The following is a 21437-nucleotide window of genomic DNA, read 5'->3' on the forward strand; positions in this document are numbered from 1 at the left end:
CAAGCAACACATCAATCCACTGTAGTGGAATCTTCAGGTATTATTAATGGTATAAAACTCAAAATCTTATTTGATATTAGTGCCATAGATAGTTTCATTTCGTCATATGCATTAAACAAATGTGGGTTGGCAGCTCGTAGACAAAATGATTTCAGACAGGTAGAAATGGCCTCAGGAGAACTCCAATCCGTAGACTTAAGTGTGGATCGATGCAAAATTGACCTAGGGGTCTGTTCGACTAAATTGAAAGTTTATGTCACAGCCTTAGGAACTTATGATCTTGTCATAGGTATGGATTGGCTAGAAGCTCATCAAGCTTGGGTAGACTGTTATGGGAAAAGAATTCTAGGTATAAATGATGAAGGAGAAGTGATCCAAATTCAAGGAATCAATAGAAAAGTATCTTTATGCTACATATCAGCAATGAAAATGAAGCGTTGCTTAAGAAAATGTTGTCAGGCATATGTAATTCAAGAAGCAAGTAAAGAAAAAGGACCATCCTTAGAACAATATCCGGTGTTAACCGAATTTCTTGATGTATTTCCAAAGGAATTACCAGGATTACGCCTTGTAAGAGAGCTAGATCTCACAATAGAATTGAAACCTGGTACTCAACCAATCTTTAAAACACCTTATAGAATGATAGCTCTAGAACTTCAAGAATTACAAATTCAATTGAAGGAACTATTGGATATAGGACTTATTCGACCCAGTATATCACCTTGGGGTGCTTCTGTGATTTTTGTCAAGAAGAAAGATGGATTCTTAAGATTATGGATAGATTATCGAGACTTGAATCGAGCTACGATAAAGAATCGATATCCTATGCCTCAAATTGATGATCTTTTCGATCAAATGAAAGGAGCTGCTGTCTTTTCAAAAATTGATTTTCGATCAGGCTATCATTAGCTAAGGATTTCTGAAAGCGATATTTCTAAGACTGCATTCCGGACACGCTTTGGGCATTATGAATTTACTATGGTACCATTTGGATTAACAAATGCACCAGCAGTATTCATGAATCTTATGAACAACGTTTTCCGCAAATATCTTGATCAATTTGTACAAGTATTTTTAGATGATATACTAATCTATTCCAAGAATGAGAAAGAGCATGAAGATCATTTATGGATAGTGTTGTTCTTCCTCAGAAACATCAGTTGTATGGAAAATTATCCAAGTGTTCGTTCTTTTAGGAAAAGATTCATTACTTAGGTCATATCATATCAGGTGAAGGGATCTCAGTAGACCCTGAGAAGCTAAAAGTAATCATGGAATGGCCAATACCAAAAAATGCACATGAAGTACGAAGCTTTATGGGTTTAGCTGATTACTACCGAAGATTTGTGGAAGGATTCTCTAAAATTGCAAAGCCGATTACAACCCTTCAACGTAAAGTTGTTAAGTATGAATGGATTGAGGAATGTAATAAAGCATTCTCTGAACTCAAAAGACTACTGACCAGTGCACCAAGCTTAAGAGTTCTGGATATGGACAAAGATTTTATGGTATGTACTGATGCATCTAAACATGGGTTAGGTGCAGTATTAATGCAGGATAGAGGAGTAATAGCATATGTCTCCAGAAAGTTAAAACCTCATGAAGAACTCTATGCTACTCATGATTTAGAGTTAGCCGCTGTAGTACTAGCTTTAAAGATTTGGAGACATTATCTAGTAGGGTGAAGTTTTATGCTTAAAAGCGACCATCAAAGTCTTCAATATTTGTTCACCCAAAGAGACTTAAATGCCAGACAAAGACGATGGAATGAATTCCTAAGTGAATATGACTTTGGAATATCATATATTAAAGGAAAAGAAAATGTAGTAGCAGATGCTTTAAGCAGAAGACCATAGATATTCTCCCTCATACCTATCAAAGTAGACTTAAGGCAGCGAGTACTAGAACATCTCATAAAAGATAGCTGGTATTTAAAGGTAAGATCTAGTCTTGATAGTAAAAAGCCAAAAGAATCTAAGTTTGAAGGATATGAACTAGAAGATGATGGAATCTTACGATTTCATGGGAGGATGTATATTCCTGATAATAGGGATCTTCGAGACACTATCCTTAAGGAAGCTCACAGAGCAGTATATTGTGCACATCCTGGAGTAAAGAAAATGTATACGGATACCAAGAAACTTTTCTTCTGGTCGGGCATGAAACGTGATATCGTTCAATTCATTGCAAGATGTTTGGAATGTCAACAAGTAAAAGCAGATCATTGTCATCCAGCGGGTCTTTTACAACCTCACGACATTCCTATGACCAAATGGGAGATTATTTCTATGGATTTTATCACTGGGCTACCTCTTACTTCTCAAAGACACAATGCCATTTTGGTAGTAGTGGATAAATTAACGAAAAGCGCCCATTTCATTCCCGTAAGAGATACTTATGACGTTACTGACGTAGCTCGAGTATTCATAAATGAAATTATCAGATTTCATGGAGTACCTAAGAAGATTATATCAGATAGAGATTCTCAATTCACTTCAAGATTCTGGACTTGCATGCAGTCAGCCTTAGGAACTCAATTAAATTTAAGCACAGCTTATCATCCTGAAACTGATGGGCAAACAGAAAGGGTAAATCAAATACTTGAAGATATGTTGAGGATGTATGTTATGGATCAGCAATCACAATGGGAAAAGTACTTATCCTTAGTCAAATTTGCATACAATAACAGTTACCACAGTTCAATCGGAATGCCTCCATTTGAAGCATTATACGATAGACCTTGCAGAACACCGTTAAGTTGGGACAGGTTAGAAGATCGAGTGATAATAGGACCAGAATTAATCCAAGAAATGGAAGAGCAGGTAAAACAAATTAGACAACGGTTAAAGGAAGCACAGGATAGACAAAAGAGTTATGCTGATGCTCACAGAACTGATAGGAAGTATGAAGTAGGGGATCAGGTTTTCATCCGCATCAAACCGAATAAAAGTACTATCCGATTCGGAAAAGGGACAAAATTATCACCCCGATTTATTGGACCATTTAAAGTCATGGAAAGAGTTGGACCTGTCGCCTATCGTCTTGCACTGCCACCTCACTTGCATAAAGTTCATAATGTATTTCATGTATTTGTATTAAGGCATTACATAGCTGACCAATCTCATAACCTTCAATGGAAGGAATTGCAAGTATCGGACGAAGGAAGCATATTGATCGAACCATTACGTATACTAGAACGCAGAGTTCGACAATTTAGAAATCGTATATTAGACCAAGTTAAGGTCCAGTGGAACTAGTATAGTCCTGGATTAGCTACTTGGGAAGATACGGAAATCATATGTCAAAAATACCCCAACTTGTGTCAATTTTGAAGAACTTTAAACCATGTTTTGTATATATCTGCTTTACTTTAAATCAGAGACTCAGAACCATTTTGAAATGATCATCTATAAACGTGAAATTTTATGACATAATATCTGTTTAATTCCGCTAGTACATGGATACTGTTAGTGTCAGTCTTTCCAGCATTCCTCCAGTGATCAAATCTGCTCTCACAAAGTGGTCTCAGAGTGTCTAGGTCAAATTTTGTCATTTCAAAAAGTTTTCAAGCAAAATTTGGTCACTAGGCATTAGGTCTAGGGTTTGCTTTCACTCCTTTCAAAATTGCCCAAATGTCAGTCTATTCCACTATTCAACTGAGTCTATCATCATTCATAGGGTTTTCATTATCATGTCAGTGTCTAATGAGTCATTTTACACCTTGTTCATGCTTCAGTTGCGCCTAGGCAAGGTCATTTCCCTCTCCTAGGGTTTTGAAAGCTAATTTATTCTTGGATGGTCAAATCATTAGCAAAACTTGTATCCAGATGTTCATACACCTTCCCCTATCTTTCATGTACCTTATCAAACACTTCCCATCACTGAGATTCCCCAAATTCCTCATTTTTCCACAAACCCTAGTTTCTTGCTACAACTTGGCAATTTTCTAGGTTGGGCCTGTGTTTTTCCCTTTTGGACCCCTTCCCCTCACTCGATCTCCGCAATTCCACTTTCTCCTGCTTCCTAACATCCCTCCCTACTTCCAAAAATTTCCCCAAGAATTTAAAAGTCCCTTATCCTTTTCATTTCGCTTCATTTCGACAGAATCCCTTGTTCCACACATCGGGATAAGTTTCACTCAAATGATGTTTCAGAGCAATAAAAGATGAATTTTGGAAAACTGAGAGGTTTTTGTTCACAACATGCCAAGGAAGAAAAACCTCCTTCACTTTTTACACAGGTGTCATGGTTTTAGAGAAATGTCAAAAATATCGTTGCCTCAAGAGAATCGAATGCACCTCTGAAGTGACCTTGGGAAAATCAGGTTTTCTCCTAGCTTGGTTGGCCAAATAACTTTCTTGATGAGTCAAATGATAACTAGACACAAGGAGCTTTCCAATGAGCTATCATGAGCTCAATTTGGAGTTGAGGAAGGAATTCAAAAGTTGACTGCAACAGCACTCTGCCTTGAGGCAGCCTCATTTGGCACATTTTGACCAGTCTTGGGAGATTTGATTTTTGACAAGGCAAATGAACTCCAAATTGAAAAATTCCAGTTGGGTTGGAAAGTAGACTCAAAGACCTTTCCAACGAGCTATCCTGCGCCCGATTTTGACACCGGGAAGGCCTCCAAAAGCCTCCTGCAAAATGCACTATGTAGCTGGGTGCGCGCTACGCATTAGGGTGGGCGGCTACGCACCCAGGGCGCGCTACGCATCAGCACACCTTTTTCAGTGTAAATTTACTCACGCGCTACGCACTAGGGGCGCGCTACGCGTTGGGTGAGGCGCGCTACGCGTTGGGATTTTTGCTCAGAAATTCGCCAGCAAGTGTGCAACTCCTCCTCTAACTCAGTTAAAACACAGGTAGGCTTCATGTCCATGGTTTGTACTCAGTTTTGCAAGATGTATGTAAATAAATTATGCTAGCCATGCCATGAAAATTAAATGTAAAAACCCTCAGTTTGCTGTGAGAATTCAAAGGTCTAGTTTGCTGTAGGTTTTTCAAAATTATATGCTGCCAAGGTTTTCCCACTTTTGTGTTTCCTACCCCCCATGTTCACCAACATTTTCCTTAGAAAAATTCCTCATAGAACCCTACACTATCCCTCTACGAAATTCTAAACCCTCCCTTCTATTACAAACATAATATCCCCTAATTCACCCCAAACCCTAAAAATTATCAGAATTTCTATATCCTTTCCCTTCCCTAAATTCCTTGTTTATTTCCATTGCCCCTATGTCCCTAATGTTCCCCCTTCCCTAACAATTCCCTTGTATTTGTGTCCCCTTGGTCACAACATTTTGAAAAACAGGAAAAAGTCTACAGTCAATTGTGTGCACAGTCAGCATATATATTCCAGCCATCTTTTCTTCAACAATATGTCAGAAATCGAGTCAGCTTATGAGCAGAGTTATGACAGTGATTCTACACCAGAAATAGAGGTGCCAAGGAGGTATCACAAAAGTGGCAAAGGTGGTCGGCATGTCAGGGAGGAGCTCACTTCTTTGGCTCATTTGCAAGCTTGTCCACTTGCAATGAACTGTTTTCGGTATCAATCATGTTTTGAATATTGTGAGCGGATCTCACAAATCCAGCATCACCGAGAACTAGTTCGTTTATTTGTCCTACATTTGCAAAATGGTCATGTAAACCTTGCTGGAGTGGATTTCACCTTGTCACCCGAGATTATTGCTCAGGCCATTAGGATACCAAATGTAGGGGAGGAATGGAATAAGCGCCAGCAGTTAGACAGATTTCACTATGAGCCATATATCAAGCCCGGGTGTATGAGACATTTAACCGCTGTTTTTCCTTTCAGATTCCTAAGGGATGAGTATGCACCATTGATGAGACTCATCATTCGATATTTCACTTGTGAGGGCAGATTTTCACGTCTCTATTCGTACCATATCCGTTTGTTAATGCATTTTACAAGGGTACGTATGATGAACCTTCCATTTTTCATGTGTCGCAACATAGAGAGGATGGTGCCCTTAGTACAAAGGAAGACCCCAGCACAGCAACATAAGAGCATCTATCATTATGCACTGATTAAGATCATAGTGATGCATCAGTTGGCACAGCAGGGTATTGCTTGGGAGGAGTTCATTTCTCGCGACTTTTTCACGGTGCCACAGCCACCTCCCGAGATTGTCCATGATGAGGGAGGGCCTTCACATCAGTTTGACATTCCTGAGCCCAAGCATGTCAGCGCTCCTTCATATGTTACATATCAGAGAGGCCACAGGACCCTATTTGCATCTGCATGACGAGTATTATCTCCACATCAGGTGGAAGGGGTCTCGTTGACTTCATCGGCGCAGCGAGTATTATCTCCACATCAGGTGGAAAGGGTCTCGCCTTCTGCAGCACAGGTACAGGCACAGGTACAGGACAGAGGCAAGCAACCCATGTTTGATGAGGGACCTTCAGGAGATCCGGACACGGATATTATTGACCTTGATATCAGCTCTCCAAGCTTAGAGCTAAAGGAGGTCATTCAACAACAAAGGGCTGAGAATCGCTTGTTGCAACAGAAATTGGAAACGGCCAATTGGACAATCAACTACTTGGAGCAGCGTAACAAGCAGCTAGAAGATGAACACACTCTTGATGAGTTGCGGCGAATCCGAGAAGACCGAAACTTGGCCCGCAAGAGACCCGGTGATTTGACACCTATTGAGCGAGAGTCTATGCTTATCCGGGTGAACACTCATTTAGAGAAATTGTTAGCCAAGGCAAACAGAGACAAAGATATGCTCCGCCATATGAAGAATCATTACTGGGCCCGCATGCATGTTTGCAAAGCGAGAATGAAGGTTTCTAAAGGGCGATTGAGCAAGGCATTAAAACGGCGAAAAAGGCCCGATCCACTCCAAATTTTGGCCGAAGCCTCCTTGAAGGAGCATGGTACTTGATGATACACCCCCAGCTCAAAATTCAGAAAATTTGGAGAACTTTTGGTCAATTTTGAAATTTTTGTGTTAAAAACAGGTTTTTGCCCTCAACACGTAGCGCACTACCCTGAAGATGGGGAGGTCCAATTAACAAAAGGTCTGCATTTTTGGATTTGTCATGATGAAATACACCTGCTCAGCCACTGCCAAGACATTTCATCAAGTTTTGGGCCCCCAAAAGGTCAAAAAACATGCAAAAAATGACCTTACTGCCCCTTTTTGGACACACAGGAAGCAGTCTTGGGAGAATGCACTTTTGGAGGGGCAAATGGGCACCAAATTGAAAAACTCCACTTGGGTTGGAAAGCAGACTTCCAGACCTTTCCAACAAGCCCACCTGAGCCAAATTTGGATGCCGGGAAGTACCCCAAAAGTGAGCTGAAAGGTGCGCTACGCGTAGGGTTTTGGCGCGCTACGCATCAGGGTATTTTCTAAGTTTTTCATCTTCAGCACAGGAAAACGCAGCTATTTGACCAGTTTTGACTTTTGATGGGATTTTTCACCCTCTTTGATGTAATTAATGTATTTTCATGTTGACATGACACTTATTTACCTATTCTAGAAGATTCATTCATAAAATAGCAAAAAATTAATGAATGAATTGGTTTCCTAGCTTATAGAGGCAAGTTGTTTTGATTGCTTAGATTGTAGTGCTTTGTTTAGAATTGATTGAAACAGCTCCTAGGATGATGAGCTCGACCCCTAAAGCCAAGGAAATGTGTTAGCTTGCCTATATTATGTATCTTCTTAGTCATTTTCATGGTTGGACTCTTGAGGGATAAGCTTGGACTGTATTACACATTGTATCTCTGCAATTTTGGCAAAGGAAAGACCAGGGTTTTGCAGCACTATTTGGGATTCCTGTGGTTATTTGTGTTGATGGTGTGTTTCTCTCATGTACTTGTAAGTTTGTTATGTGTATCATTTTCCTACTATTCTCTTCTGCAAATCAAACAAATGAAGTGTTGAGGTAGAATTCATAATCTTGTATGCTCTGCCTTTAAGTTTGTTTAATATCTATGTTTTCATCTGTTTAAGGAGAACTCCTGAAAGTTTCTCGCTCTCCTTCGCTCCTCACCAGTCATATCTATCCATTCAATTCCTTTAAAGACATCAGGACGATTGCCTACCTTGCCCCAAAAAGACCTCTGCAAAAACTGTGTCACATCCCCGCACCCAAAATTGCCTTTCCCTGTTTTCCAACAAAACCCTAAAAATCTTAAATCAAACTATCTTTATCAATTTACTAGCCTAAAATCAGTATTCATATCGGTCATCTCAGCCCCTTTGAAGACCTTTTGCCGAGATAGACCCGGAGAGAGCCCTCTCCTGTCCTCGTAGGGCTAGCTACGAGGCTGAGCTTGGTTTGATGTTGCCTTGAGTTTCGCCTTCCTCAGCTTGAGGCAAATTCGAGCGCTAACAGATACCAAGACGGAACATGTTATTGATCTTATTAAATTATTGTTATCAAAGTAAAGTTTAAATATTTGAGTAATTTTACTTCTGATGGGAATTAAGATATTATAATTTTGTTTCATTTATGCATATCAATATGATTGATGAGATAGAAATCAAAGAATGATTACATTTTAATATGAAAGTTAATGACATGAATAGAATATGGCAAAGTATGTTATACTGTAGTTGACGTGTGAAATATACATAAGCTATTTGTTTTTGAATATGTTAATGCACATTTTATAAATGCATGGACAAGTGTTTATGATTGCAGATAATATCCGTTACCAAAATGACCGCGTGATGACAAAAACCTCAAAACGATTAAGGCTCAAAGAGATTCCATGATAGGGTATTAACCCTGATTCCACTGGAAGGGGTGGAGGTGTTGCCCACCGTGTCTCCTCCGAACTCTGGAGTCATGGGAGGATTGTGCGAGTCACGCTCCCTTAGACGTGTGATGATGATTGTCAGATGCCTACTAGGGATTAGGTCGATATAGCTGACGCTGTCATCTTTGGAGTTTATAAATGGTTAGGCCAGTATAACTGACACCATGACATACTCCAGTAGAGGACGGATAGGATGGGAGCAGAAGAGATTAGGAAGGATAGGATGATTTTGTAATAGTTGGGGAACCTAATGAAATAAAACATGATCATTAAAGTTATAAACCTAAAGTATTCAAAACACCAAATTTGTAGTGCCCTTACATTAAGTAAGAATTTAACCTCAATACACAATCCTAAGAAAAATGTACTAATCGCTATCATAAATATTCATATAAGATAAAACTCTAACTTCGGGACGAAGTTTTCTGAAGGGGGGTGTATGTAACGACCTATTTATAAAAGTAATATTAAATAAATTTTAGTAAATAAATTATATTAATCAATTAATAAAATAATAAAAATAAACTAATGATATAGTATTTCAATATAAGTCTAACCTTTATATTAAAATCAGAAAAAGGAAAGTTAATCAAAAATCAATATGCCCTTTTAAAAAAGAAATGTATATGACATGACATGGGAAGGGTCTCACGAGGAAATGAAGCGATGGGTGCTGGAGGAAGGACGACCACCACCAAGAAACGGTTTATAAACCTGAAAGAAGAGTTTGGGAAGGGGGGAATCGGAAAGAAGGAAGAGCGAAGGGGATACTGAAGAAGTAAACTTGAGTTACCTACGGAAGGAGAGCTGGTTGTTTTGAAGTTTCTGGGCACAGGGGAACAGTCTGCTTCAACTGAGAAGCTTACTGCACTGAGTAGCGAGGTTCTGCTCAGTTTGGCTGGGTGGTTTTGGTCTTTTGGTAAACGGGAGCAAACTGGAGGAGTTCTGAAACATTTTCATCTGCAGCAGACCAAGTAAGTACTTATCATCGAATCAAGCAATTAGTCATATGAAGTTTTGCATAAATTTAGAACAGAAATTTTCTTAAAGTTTCATACTCTATTTAGAATAGATAGCTCTATAAAAACTCCTTACAATATTTACAGTTCAGTAAATCTTTATAGTTTCAGAAATGGTTCTTTACATCAGCTCAGTCCTTACAATTAATAAAATATTATTTATCACTACCTTTGTGTATTTATTATTAAAAGCACAAATACTCTTAAGTTTTGTCGCTTCGTAGACCCTCCTTAGAAAAGATATCTGCCTCTGAGTTCTGTTCCATGTATATGTGGCAAACATAGATGAAATCAAAAACTTGTTTTATATTTGAAATTTTTTCAATGAGAGGAAACAGAGTACGGTTTTGACATCTCTGTACATCATTAAACCAATATATAACATTTAAAGAATCTCCAAAGACTTGTACTGTATCAATTCCCAATTCCAGAGCTCAACATAATAATAATTTTAGAGAGAGAAGTTTGGCAAAATTGCTTGTTCCAGTTCGAAGGCGAACTGATGCTTTTAAGTTTCTGTGACTATTGATGTGTATAAGCAATCCAGCCCCACATCTGTTCTATGCATTGGACGCCATATCAAAATAAGCCCACAGGATCTGTGGGTTTATTTGTTCCTCTCTAATGATTTGAGGAATCGGGGTTGCTGAGGAAATTGAAAGTAAAGAGAAAATAACAACACTTTCAATAGCAACGAGGGAGGGGGTTGAAGGAATGTCATGAAAAATGCCTTTGTTCCTTGCCAACCATATACCCCATATGATTATAGGTGGAACGTTCCTAAAATTTTCATCTTTCACTGAGTTCCACCAATTTTGCCAAGCTTCTTTAATGTTTAAACCTCTCCAATTCAGTGTGATTCCCAGGAGCCTCTGAGAGGTCTCCCACACTTTTAAGGGGAAAGGGCAACTTAAGAAAAGATGGTTTACTGATTCTTCTGGGTTTTTGAATAGCATGCACCATCCAGGGCCATGTTTGTTCCTTTTTTGAAGATTGTCCCATGTTGGTACCTTATTTCTGAGGAGACACCAGAAGAAAAGTCTTGACTTTGCAACGCATTTCTGTTTCCATAGTGATTTCCGCCACCATGCCTGCACCCCCTGTACTCTCTTGTCCATTTGATAGATGTATCCATACTTTGGAGTATAATGACCTGAAGGCACATGGACCCATCTAAGATTGTTTGGCTAGTCCCCTATCCTGACATGTGTTCTTTGCAATTCTCTGTATAGTCTTGCCAAACAACTCCCCAAATAGGGTCTAAGTGAAGATCTTCTGTTGATTTCTAGCCTTGGTGCCAGATTGAGGATCCCTTGGCGTCTGCTACCTGATTCAAAAATATAATTCCTTGATCGTTAAGAGAGGCTATTAATTCCCTTGGGTGCTCATATCCTTCGTTACATCCTACCCAAGGATCAATTCTATTTTGACCTTTTCCCTGTTCCCTCTATCCCACGCTAGTCTGTGTTTGATAACCCTGAAATATTCCACAGTGGCTTTCCAAATGACAGATGCATTTGGAGATTTTTTGTCTAGCCTGCGTACCCATTTTTCAATGGGAAGGGGGTCAATATACTTTCTTTTAACTACAACAGTCCAAAGACTATTTGACGAGAGTATACACCACCTAGATTTTGCTGCCAGAGATGTTGCAAAAATAGGAATGTCCTTTATACCCCACCCTCCCCATGCCTTAGGGAGAGCTATCTTATCCCATGCCACCTAAGGGAGTATTGCTTCCTCCTTTGCTCCAGGCCAAAAAAGTCGACCACACAATTTCCTTATCTAGGAGAGAATTCCTTTGGGAATCTAAGTGAGGGTGATTGAGTAAACAGGTATTGCTATTAGGACTGATTTTATCAATACACATACCTGCTCATTAGGACTTTTGCTCATTTATACACATGCTTGTAGCTTTAAGGAACATGTTGAGGGAATCTTTTAGCTGTTGAATATCCCCTCTGGATCCATCATTGAAATGGAGAATATTGTCGACAAACAAGAGATGTGTTACAAAAAGATTCGTGGCTACCTCAATCCCTTTTACATCGCCTCTTCATTTAGCCGAGAGAATCGACTGACTCGGCCCTTCAGTTGCCAATAAGAAAAGTAGAGGTTTGTCCTTGGCTGGCGCCACATATTGTGTCCTCTTGTCTTGGCTTGTTTTCTGCGATTTATGTTTATGTTCTATCTGCACTTTACTATCATGTTGATGTGATTGTTAATCTGAATATTGTCATTGGGCTAATATGAAAAATTGAAGTAAATTTTGCTAAGCATAGAACATACCAAAATTTAACATGGTATCAGAGGTGAGGTGGAGACAAAGCCCAAGCAAGAGTGAAAGAGAAATCATCGAAGACAGTCGGAAAGGACAAAAAGCTTAATGGGTTCCTCATCCCATTTCAAATTCACCAAGGGTGAAGTTGAAGCAAAGAAGGTTATCGAAGTGGCGCAACGGAAGCATCTGGTAGCCTACCTATAGGTCACTTCAATGGGAGGTCCGAATCTAAGAATAGAAGGAAAGGCATATGCCTTGTTTGCAATAAGTTTGGCCATTATGTGAGGGAGTGTCCAAATAGAAGGGACACATCACATGATGATGATCACAATCATTCCAGGGGCATATTCAATGATCGAAGGAATGACAAGTACAATGGCAAAGGGAAAAGGAATGCAGGGCATCATAAAAATGGTCGACTCTTCAAGAAAGCAAGAAACTCCATGTATGAAGAATCAAATGATGTCTCTTTGGGAATCTGGCTTATTGATAATAGTGCTTCAAGGCACTTCATCAAATGCAAGGAAGCACTCTCTAATTTGATAGAGAAGGAAACAATCGATGAGATTATTCTTGGAGACAATGCCACCTATCCTGGAAAGGGTGAAGGAACGTTGCCGTCAATTGAAAGAGGGTAGCACGATTCATTTACGAGAAGTTCTTTATGTACTTGATCTCAAGAAGAACCTGGTGTCCATTTCGGTAATGGAAGTTAAAAGTTTCAAGGTGGCTTTCATCGATGGAAAGGTACGTGTTTGAAAAAGAAATTTTAAAGATACTTTTACTCTTGGGTTCAAGGTTGGCAATTTGTATCAAGTTGCTGGAAGTCCAATGGGGACCATGTTGTGTGACACATCTCTTCAATGGCTCCGGAGGTATGCCCATCTTTATGGTACCCGACATGAGACAAATGGTGACAGGGATGCCTGTATTCAAAGAAGAGCATGAAGGTACATGTTCGAGATGTAATGAAGGAAGACTTACAAGAGGACCATTCCCCTCATGTAAAAGCAAGACCACAACTATGGACAACCCGAGGGCTTTGAGAATCATGATCGGGAATCTCATGTATGCAGGTGGAAGAAAGCCCTCTATGGCTTGAAGCAAGCTCCCTGGGCTTGGTATGAGAGGATTAATAGCTATCTGATGAAGCTGAGATTCACTAGGAGTGAAGCCGATCCAAACCTTTGCTTGAAGGTTGTGGATGATAGACCTCTCGTACTGGTACCTTGTGAGGACGACCTCTTTCTGACAAGTGTAGACCCTCTCATTTGCAAAAGTAAGAGGGAGATGGATTCCGGATTTGGAATGGTGAACTGCAAGCCCGTGACTACCTCGATGAAGCCTAACTCTAAGAAGTTATGTGGTAGTGCTGCTAGATCTGATTTGGGAAATGCCTCTGAGTTTCGTCAACTCATAATAGCATTGATGTTCTTGGTGAACTCTCGTCCGGATATATGTTTTGCATGTAGAGCTCATATATGGTTGAGCGTCACTGGATTGGTGTCAAGAATCCTTTGAGATATCTTCAGGGCACAGTCACTCATGGATTGAGATATACTGCTAGCAATGTGAAGCTACATGATTATTCTGATGCTGATTAGGCAGGCAGTGTGGAGGATCGCAAGAGCACTTATGGGTGCTGGTTCTCTTTGGGTTCTGCGTCGATGAGCAAGAAGCAGAAGTCGGTTGTTTTGAGCACCGATGAGGCCGGATACATAGCTGTGAGTATGGCCTCCTGTGAAGATGTCTGGTTGTGGAAGCTCTTTAGTGAGCTGTTTAAACACGTGATGGATACCATCGTGATCTTTGGTGACAACCAGAGGGGGATTCGATTGTTGAGGAATCCCGTGTTATCTGGGATATGGTACAACACGGAGCAAGAAGGCTCCATCACTCTGGGACTGATGTGCAGGTCGCCGATATTCAAATGAAGCCCTTGGGAAAGGTCAAATTCTTGACTTTCCTTGAATGACTAGGAGTCATGGAGAGACTCTTTGCTGAAGGTCCAGTATAATATGGTGGACATTGAGCTCTGGGAGCTCCGGGGGCTTGGGGGTACTTCTTGGAGCGATGAGCAACCATAGGGTGAGTGGTTCAGTCTTCCCCTAGTGATCTGACATTTAGGAAGGATGAGTGGTTCATCCTTCTCCCGCCGGGATACAATTATAGGGTGAGTGGTTCAGCCTTCCCCTACTTATTTGTTGTGTACAGGGTGAGTGGTTCAACCTTCCCTTGGGATACCCCTGACGACATGTAGGCAGGATGAGTGGTTCATTCTTCTCCTGCTGAGACATCCTATCCATGCAGTCTGCGACTCATGGGAAGTACCTCTCATCTGGCCAATAAGTAGGGAAATGAGGATAGGGACCATAGTAGTACTGATGTATGCATCGTGTTACTACCGTACTCCCTATGCTAAGATGGTATTGATATGGCATCAATTGAAACTGACTTCGGGTTAGTAAGAGTGATATAACTCACTCTCTTTTGGAACTGATTTCGGATCAGTAAGAGTGGTATGATACACTATCTTTATTTGGATTTGATTTCGGATCAGTAAGAGTGGTATGATACACGCTCTTTATTTGGATCTGATTTCGGATCGGTAAGAGTGGTATGATACACTCTCTTTATTTGGAACTGATTTCGGATCAGTAAGAGTGGTATGACACGCTCTTTTTATTGGAACTGACTTTGGGTCAGTAAGAGTGGTATGAGACACTCTCTTCTATATGGGACTGACTTTGGGTTAGTAGAGGATGGTATGATACGTTCTAGATCACTTCTTCTTCTTCATAGTTCAACATAGCAGAGCAGAGTAGTGCAGGGCACTGATGATAGAGATAGTACAGTGTAGCAGATGGATTAGCTGATGGAGTTCTCCCTAGTTGAGAGGGAGTATTAAAATTGGCAACTAGCGCCAAACTCCATGTGGGTCTACTTATTTATGGCAACTGATATTTTTCTTGGATTCTGCTCGTCGAAAGGTGTATGGTTGATCTAAAGATCATTCGATTCCAACATGTATTCATGGAGATATGAATTTATTTGTGTTATGTGACAATTCGTCAAGGTCGGCCAACATCCAAGCTACCCCCACTTGTTCTCAATGTTTCACCATAAATAGAAGAGGTCTTCAAGTCATTTGAGACAATCATCTCTTGTGATCTCTCTCCACTTGTCTTTGGGTTTTGGTGGTAGGAGAGATCTAAAGGGGATACGCTGCCCTAGAGGGTTTGCCCTAGCTCTAGACGTTGTTTGAAGAGATCTATACGCTGCCCTAAATTACAGTCATGGAGCATGAGTATCACGTTGAAGAAGAGGCACCTACACTGCCCTAAAGGAGGCTCTCCTACGCAGTCCAAGAAGAGGCCTTAACGCTAGTATGGAGAAGCCCTAACCTCTGCCTAATGATGCCCTAAATCTAATACGTGGTCATGAAGGCTAACACTGTCATGGAAGGATGCCCTAGACTCTAACACAATCATGGAAGGAGCCCAAACGTAGTCAGGGAAGAAGGCCTCCATAACACAGTTGGAAGTGACCTAAACGCAGGTCTAATGCCGCTGTTCTTGTCACCTAGAATGCAGTTAGTGGGGGTTTCATAGGTAGCAAAAGTATTCGCTATAAAGAGGGGGCCTTGAAAAGCCCTAACCGCAGTCTTATCAAGTGTCACAAGCAAGCTGGTGCCGTAGACGCAGTCAAGGAAGAGACGTATACGCAGTCCATGGAGGGATCTAAGCCGCAATCATCTAAGGACCTTGCTACTGTTACGAGGATGTCTGGCCATAGTTAAAAGGGAGACTTGTAGTGGTGAAAAGGGAGTACCTATACGCAGCATGAAAGTGGCCCCTAATCTGCTGTCTCAAGGTCCTTATTACGCAGCCCTAATCTGCTGTTAAGAGAGGCCCATTAATAGTCTTGTGAAGACTCGTATTGCTGTTCAAAGAGATCCTTACATGCTATCCTAAGATGAACTAAACCGTAGTCTATTAGCAGCTCAAGAGACCTTGTTGCAGTACCCTTAATTGCTGTCATGATGCCACATTGCTGTAGATGACAACTTAGCCTAATTAAGGAATGTCTGGGCATATTGGTGATGATCCGTGAGCTTGATTTGAAGGGTTTCTTAGTCTATAGCTACAACTAGCTGCTTTGCTAGGATGCAAGCCATAGCAAGCAACTAAGGCTCTTCCAAGGCAGTATTACAGTTTGCTTTGAGTTCAGATGGCAACATGGATTAGGAGAGTCTCTTCTAGGTGGTTTGCAACCCTTGAAGGGCCTAGTTATCTAACAGCTTGGATGTAGCATGATGAGATGCTGCATGGTGAAGGATGCAGCATGATGATATGCAACATGATGTACGCTGCAACATGATGTAGGATGCAACATGATGAGATGCAACATGATGTTGGATGCAGCTTGGTGATGGATGCAACAAGGTGATGGAATCACCTTGGAGAGTGTTTGCCTTCATCCGAGTTCAGAACTGCAGTCCATGTCCTCAGATCTGCAACCTCATCTTTATGGTGAAGATCTCTGCTCTTATTTTGTCATGTCAAAGTGTTGACTTCTGATGTATATGTACTATCTCTCTCTGCTGAACTATTGAAGAATATAAGAAGAATTGATCAAGGGATCCCCACATTGGGGTTTGTACCTGGCTGGCGCCACATCTTGTGTCCTCTTGTCTTGGCTTGTTTTTTGCGATTTATGTTTATGTTCTATCTGCACTTTACTATCATGTTGATGTGATTGCTAATTTGAATATTGTCATTGGGCTAATATGAAAAATTGAAGTAAATTGTGCTAAGCATAAAACATACCAAAATTTAACAAGTAGCAACGTTGAGTTGCCGGAGTGAGATCGAGTGATCTTCTTGCAGTGAGGGGCAAGGATATTAGTCTGGAAGAGAGTTTTCCAGATTCGGAGAGTGCAAAACAAAAAGGGCATAGAGCAATTTAGTGAGGCAGCGCAGTGCCAGGCAGAGGCAACGCAAAGCTTCATAGCGAGTTCGAAATCCAGCTGGGAGAGTCGAGATCCAGTGCCATAAGCCTAGATGTGAGACCGGAGGGTCAAAATGTCGAATTTCCAAACAACAAGAGATCAACAGAGGAGGTGACGCAGATCTGCATAGGATTGACGCAGAAGCTGTGTAGAGGCAGCGTGGGGCCAGCCAGCTAGCCCTTGATCAATGTCGGATCTCCCGAATCAGTGTGAGATTTTTCTCACTAACTCTTTGCCAACATTTCTCTGTATCGGATAGCCAGTTTGGGCATCCAACGATTTGTACTCAGATTTACTACTTCATAATAATTAAAACACTTAGCTGCTGCACTAGTTTTCTCACACTGGGTTTTTCCGGGGACATTGTCAAAAAACAACTGCGTTGATGTGTGTGTTTATTTCTCTCTAGTGCAGTATTTAGTTTCCGCAGTATTTTATTTTGTGTAGGCTGCAGTGTATGTATTTCAGTATTTGCCGTAGAAAACTGCAAGTAACTTGTTCAAGTAATTTAACAAGTAGGTGAAATATTATCAGTTCGCTGGAGTAGGAATCGGGTAACTGATTTTTCACACTTGGGTAAGGTATGATTTTCTTTTCGAAGTTGGGTGATTCCCAAAATCTAATCCTATATCTCTTTGAATACCTACCTCCTCTTGATTTGAATTACGGGTTTTAAAGGAACAAAGAAGATATAATTTTCATCGTGAACACTCGTATCAACTTTAAGGAAAACGACTAGCCAGGGTTTGACTCCTTTAACCTAGTGTTGTAGGGTAAGAAAAGAGGGTTTCCTATAACGTTTACCAAGGGACTGTTAGGTAGAATATAAGTCCCATTTTGAGGTTGGTTTAGATTGGAGCTACTCTTTTTCTTAGAGGGGGAATTCAGAATATGTTTACCGCAATCATTTTGAGAATTAAGGGAGTTTCCACAAGCACTACAACTTCCAACAAATTATTTGGAATCAATTGAGCAAAATTATATTTGCATAACATGCTTTCTGTTGCTATAGGTGGGTCCTCTAGGCTCTAATAGATTGTTGCAACAATATTCCATCACTTGCATGTGGTTGAACACCATGAGAGCTTCTGGGTACATGCTGGAAGTTAAACTAAGGGCATTGGAAGTTTTCTATTATGATGCATTTGGTTATGGCCTAAATGGAGAACCTTGTGAATGTCCTAGTACATTGTTATGTTCATCTTCCCTTCACAGGTCCTAGGACATACCAACTTCGACTTTCATGCTTTGTATATTGTGATTATACTCTTATTCTTTCATTTTTCTAATTGGTAGAGCATCTTTGACTGCTGGCTTTGTACAGGTGGAAGTATGAACATCTATAAGGTATTCCAACATAGCCTAGTGATTGATGATAGGTCTAGGTGCCAATTTCAACATCCAAACTATCTGGTTGCTTGCCATCCAAATCGTTCTCCACAAAAGCCCTAGCCCCAAATTTGACCTTCCCTAATTTGCAATCCTTTTCCCAAAATATTTAAAGCTACTCATACTTTCGCCAATTGCTTGCAAGCATTGCTTGTTCCATAATTTGAGAGTCAACGCGGTTAGTTTGATCCATACAATATGGATGTTCTATTTCTCATGCCTCAATGCTCATATTAAAGTAGTGTGACCAATGTATTTGAGCTAGCAACGAGCTCCCCCAGTACCATCTTCTGCCTAGGATGTGATTTACATCCCACGTTGTTCTATAGGTAAATGCAAGGTAGGTTTTGGCTAAAATATGGGATGTAACCCAACATAGGATGCCACAATTTTTGAATCCAAAAGGAAAATACTTTTTGAAATAATTCTACCATAGAGCTTACTAATTAGTGTCAACTCCTGCAGTGCCATTACATGTTCAAGAACGTTGTCCTCACGTAATATTAGTTACACCTTGTCGAATTTCAATTTATTGCAGTGAGATTTGTTATCCATAATCATGCAATTATTCTTGTTATTTTTAAATAATATATATTTTTTTTCCTTATTATATTTAGATTGTGATTTTTAGAAAGAACATGCATTATGGCTATAAAAGTTCAAATAATTTTAATGAAGAATTCACAGTCTTGCATGGTTTGTGAAGCAAGTTTGTCTATAGAAAGCTTCATAAAAACTTGAACAAACATTACATCCTTGAAAATAACAACATTTTTGTTACTCCATAGGAAGACGATGATTTCAATAGAAAACATGCTAGAGTATATTCACTATAAAATTGTTCATGTTGCTTCTCTTTCTTGGGAGCTGATTTGTGTTTCATATGCTAAAGATGATATTTCTTCCATTGTATATCGACTGGTTGCGATTTATTACTTTTAAAACTACATTTAAAATTTGAATTCCATCTACTCTATTAAAAATTAATAGTTACAAGTGTTATGGTGAAATAAAATTAATTGAGGACAGTAAGATTTTTTGCTCTTTATTGTTTTAGGAAGTTATTGCTTTGTTCTTAACATTGAGAGTTATTGGTTTGATTAAAGATAGATGGGTACCGTGACAAATACTATCCTTTCATTTATGCTTTGATTACATTCTTTCTTTGCAGGGAATGGATATCAGGAGTTGAATTTGATTCAAAGGTAAATGAAATGCTCATGTTGACTCGCTTCGTCTTGTTTTATTTATGTTGGTTGACTAGAGAGGGGATGCCGTGGAGAAAATGATTGAAACATTTATTATGTTCTTTAGAGATCCATGTTTATGGGCATTGGGAACACACAAGTTAGCATATCAATAATTGTTCACTTTGACTACTATTATGCTTGTTAGGGAGTGGTTCTCAACATTTGAAGAACAAGCAAAAGAATGTTAGTATTAGCATAAATGGACCTACTCACTTACTAGGGGTATGTGATGATGAAGTCTGATATTGTTTATCTAGCGAATAGTCTCACTTTTAGGAAATTTTGCAATGTCAGCCAGGCCTCTTGTCAAGACCCTCCTTTGATTGGTCCTTGATCACGGGACATCATTTATTTAAGGACGGCTTGCACATGAATCTGCCTCATCACTGTTAATTTTCCACTGTTCTATGCTTAGCACAATCACTTATTCCAATTATTCTTCAATTAGCAATCACTTTTCAAATAAATTCAATCTTCCAATGACAGTAAGCAATTGTAGATAGAATAGTAATTCAAATGCAATAGAAGACAACCAAGAACAAGAACAAAAGAGACACAAGATTTGGTCAAATACCTGGGAAAAACCCTTTCAAAATTCTTCTTCTATTAGATTGTCATTAAATGTTCAGCACAGAGATACAATGTTCCAATTCATCAACAAAAGAGTCAAAGTCAAACCTTTGACTATCCAAAAGACCAACCAACCAATATACAAAAGATGTGCCTCAAAGTCAAATCTGCAATTCTGTCAAAGTCAACATCAGCAAATGATGCCCTAACCAGTCCAAAAGTCAATGGTCAACAGCCTTCCAAATCAGCTTAGTCAAGACTCAACAGTCAAATAATTTGGCCTTCCAAGCTCAGTCAAACCCAGTCAAAACAGCCTCCAAAAACTTGGTCAAAAGAGAGAGAGCCTGCGGTCAAACTTCAGAAATTTTGCAGTCTACTTCAGGCATTTTTTTCAGTCAACCTTGGTCAAACTGCCCAGAAAAATTTGGTCCAAATGCCAATCAACTCGGCCTCCAATAACAGGTCAAAATCCAAGTCAAACAAACCCTTTTCCTTGCTGGTCAAAGCAACCCTAAATGGAAATTCAACACTGGTAAAGACATAATATCCTTCCTTTCCTTTGCACATGTGAGATTGGACGTCCAATTGCAGACCTGAACAAACCAATCCAAACAAGAGAGAGAAGATGTGATGTATGATGATGATGCTCCAATGTGATGTGATATAAGCTCTATTTCTGTGAGCCTTAGGGGGGTCAAATTAGCTTGCCCATGCCGACTTGTACTTTTGTGCACATGTGGGTTTCACCTTAAAAATCATATTTTTCCTTGACCAAATTAAATTGTTTCAAGGGCTAGGAGGGGTCTTCCTTGATGAGGAAGGTTGTTCAATGGAGGGAATTTGTCCTTGAGCTGCCACATTAACAATCACCATTTACAGATGGGTACAATATAATTATATAACATTTCCTCTGAGTTCCTTACATATGAGTAAGAAATAGGGCTGTACAGATAGGGAACAACTCTTTCCTTCCTAGCAAGATTTGCTACTCATCTTGACATGTTGAAAACATGGGTGATGAAACCCACTTTAATAACTAAAAAATAAGAGTGGACAGTATGCATGTGATTAATATGTCCCCACAATGATCAAATCATTCCCAAAGTAT

General features: G+C 39.9%; 1 protein-coding gene across 2 annotated transcripts in view; it reads left to right on the forward strand.

Moving 5' to 3' along the window:
- The window catches only part of LOC149153498 (uncharacterized), a 425412-nt gene that overhangs the window by 26410 nt on the left and 377565 nt on the right, over positions 1–21437 (forward strand). For both annotated transcript variants that reach the window (XM_089441366.1, XM_089441367.1), the window contains one exon: positions 19681–19714. In XM_089441366.1, coding sequence (XP_089297492.1) covers positions 19681–19714 — 34 coding nt within the window. The remainder of the gene's footprint in view (positions 1–19680; positions 19715–21437) is intronic.

This window comes from Pinus tabuliformis, chromosome 9 (assembly GCF_031772625.1).
Source record: "Pinus tabuliformis cultivar Carrire ecotype Pingquan chromosome 9, CPIR1, whole genome shotgun sequence".
Classification (NCBI taxonomy): Eukaryota; Viridiplantae; Streptophyta; class Pinopsida; order Pinales; family Pinaceae; genus Pinus; species Pinus tabuliformis.